Here is a 2,576-nt window from a genome sequence, read left to right as displayed (position 1 = left end):
CCCCAGTGCCGTGAATTCATATTCCATCACCAAATCGGCTGAATGGGCTACTCAAATTGTGATTTAAATATTAATTAATGCACAGCTTAGAAAAAAATTAACATCACCAGCTTCAAGGACAATTACTGTCATTTGAAACCTTGGCATGCATTCCTACAATTGCCTTCAAAGTTCTCCTTTAAAAATTATCCTCACGTTTGTATTCAGCACAATTCTCATGTAAGATGCAAGTTATATGACTATCGTATTACAATAATGAAATTGGTATCGAGCCTTTATTAACTTAACCACATAAATTTCTGCTTTGAAATGTTTGAAACTATTCAAGTTCAGATTGCTCTCTCCCTCTCAGAGGTGAAATCCAGATCATGTAACTCCTCAAAGGTATTTAGCCGAGTCATAATGAATCAATAAATTTTTGAACTCCGAGAGGCATATTTAAAAATTCATTCATCATCATCTTCAATCAGTTCCATGCAAGAAATTAACAATGAATTCATAATTAAGTGTACAACAGGTGATCTTAGAGGCGATTCCTAATTGAAACCAAGGCCTTTCTGCCAAAGGTATTGATGTTTATAAGAGCAGATAATTTTTTTTGTGTACTTGCTGATTGAAAAATGCCAGTTGACTATGAACTCTGATACATCACAATGATTTCTAATATTTTCTTTCTTTTATTTTCTGCATTTTTGCCTTTTCAGTGCTAACTACACATCAGAGGTGAATGATGGCAAACCCAACGGAGGTCAACGCATCGCTCAGCAACCCAACAGGATTGTTTGACGGCAAAAGAGCGAGTTCTTACAAAACGTTCGAAGTAGTCCTCATTCTGACTGTGACAGTTGCTTTAAGTTTGGTGACAATTATTGGAAACATTTTGGTCATTGTTTCTATCAAACTAAACAGACATTTACAAACTATTAACAATTACTTTCTTTTCAGCTTGGCCTGCGCTGATATGATTATTGGCATATTCTCAATGAACCTGTACACCACTTACATTGTCATGGGCTACTGGCCATTGGGCCCAGTGGTATGTGACTTATGGCTCGCTCTGGATTATTTTGTCAGTAATGTTTCTTCAACAAACCTTCTAGTCATCAGCTTTGACCGTTATTTGTGTGTGACCAGGCCCCTAACCTACCCTGTGAAGAGAACAGCGAAGGTGGCAGGGATGATGATCGTAGCTATTTGGGTGGTGCCATTTATGATCTGGGTTCCTCCCATCCTCTTTTGGCAGTTCATTGTAGGAGAGCGGACAGTTAGTGAGGGCGAGTGTTATGTACAGTTCCTCTCAAATCCAGCCATCATTTTTGTCACTGCCGTCGCTACCTTCTATCTTTATGTTCTCATCATGGTAATCCAGTCCGTGGAATTAGTTCGTGCCAGCAAAAGTCGAATGAAAGAGAATAAAAAGGAACCCGAATCTAGTAAGGGCAGCATTTCACCATCTATAGGGCAAGACAACACAATGGAGCCGAACAATAACAACAAATCAGATGGTACCAATTGTTTGTCACATGGCAAACTGCACAATGCCAATATAACTGGAGATTTATTAACTAGTAATAAAGAAGTGAAGTGGCTTCATGGTCAATCAGCTGGCACCAGCGTGAACCCATCAAATGGTTTCAGCATAGATAACCCCAAATTCTCTTCCATAAATGTAGTTAGCAAATTAGAAAAGGGTGCCGAATGTGGCACCACAACCAGGATTGTGCCAGATGTCAGCAGCAAGAATGGGAATGACAGGGACATCAGAGCAGACAATACAACTAATACAATTATGAGCACAGCTGCTGAGAAGAGGAAGGGAGCTGCGTCCCGAGAGAAGAAGGTGACTAGGACTGTCCTGGCTATTCTCCTGGCATTTGTCATCACCTTGAGCCCATACTTTGTCATGGTGCTCATTTACACTGTTAATCCAAACTGTGTCCCCTACACTGTCTGGACTATTGGATACTGGCTCTGTTATATCAACAGCACCGTCAACCCCGCTTGCTACGCGTTGTGTAATCCAACCTTCAAGAAGACCTTCAAGCATCTTCTCATGTGTCAATACAAGATCATTGGTTCCATAAGATAAACACACAGAATTTTATGAACACTTTGTACATCACGGTGATGGTCACTCTGGTAATATACATTTAAAATCCATGAATGTTTCCATTATATGAGAATAAGGTTCAGGTCGATGGGGTGATGGTAGTGGTGTCTGGTAGGGCTATCGACAAATGTCATGTTGTTAGATGGGATAAAAACAGAAAGAAGTCTCACAACACCAGCTTAAAATCCAACAGCTTTATTTGTAACAAATGCCACTAGCTTTCAGAACAGGCTGTCCCTTTGTCAGGTGGGTCAGAATTCTAATCATAAACAGGGCACAAAGACACAAACTCAATGTCGGATAGGATACCCAGAGCAGCTAATTAATTTCTCTTGATTTACGAGAAATAAGCAATGTTGGCTAAGCCAGGCAGACGGAAATGTTTTTGACTCGAAACTCCCCTCAGAAATTGCATAGTAATCTATTCAATTGAAGGAAAATTGTGGGTGGGCAACAAATGTCGGTG

The 2,576-nt window shown here is 40.1% G+C and overlaps 1 protein-coding gene across 1 annotated transcript; it reads left to right on the top strand.

Moving 5' to 3' along the window:
- The first annotated feature begins 727 nt into the window (after positions 1-727).
- Positions 728-2,089, top strand: LOC145348497 (muscarinic acetylcholine receptor M2-like). Its single transcript, XM_080196685.1, has one exon. It carries the CDS (start codon positions 728-730, stop codon positions 2,087-2,089), a length of 1,362 nt encoding a protein of 453 aa, XP_080052811.1.
- Positions 2,090-2,576: the final 487 nt, after the last annotated feature.

This window comes from Carcharhinus amblyrhynchos, chromosome 9 (genome assembly GCF_965287045.1).
Source record: "Carcharhinus amblyrhynchos chromosome 9, sCarAmb.v2.hapA, whole genome shotgun sequence".
Taxonomy (NCBI): domain Eukaryota; kingdom Metazoa; phylum Chordata; class Chondrichthyes; order Carcharhiniformes; family Carcharhinidae; genus Carcharhinus; species Carcharhinus amblyrhynchos.
Note: the sequence above shows the minus strand (reverse complement) of the source record. Positions and strands in the feature narration are given on the sequence as shown.

Excerpts from the sequence above, each read along its gene's own strand:
- LOC145348497 (XM_080196685.1), top strand. The coding sequence starts at position 728 with ATGATGGCAAACCCAACGGAGGTCAACGCATCGCTCAGCAACCCAACA.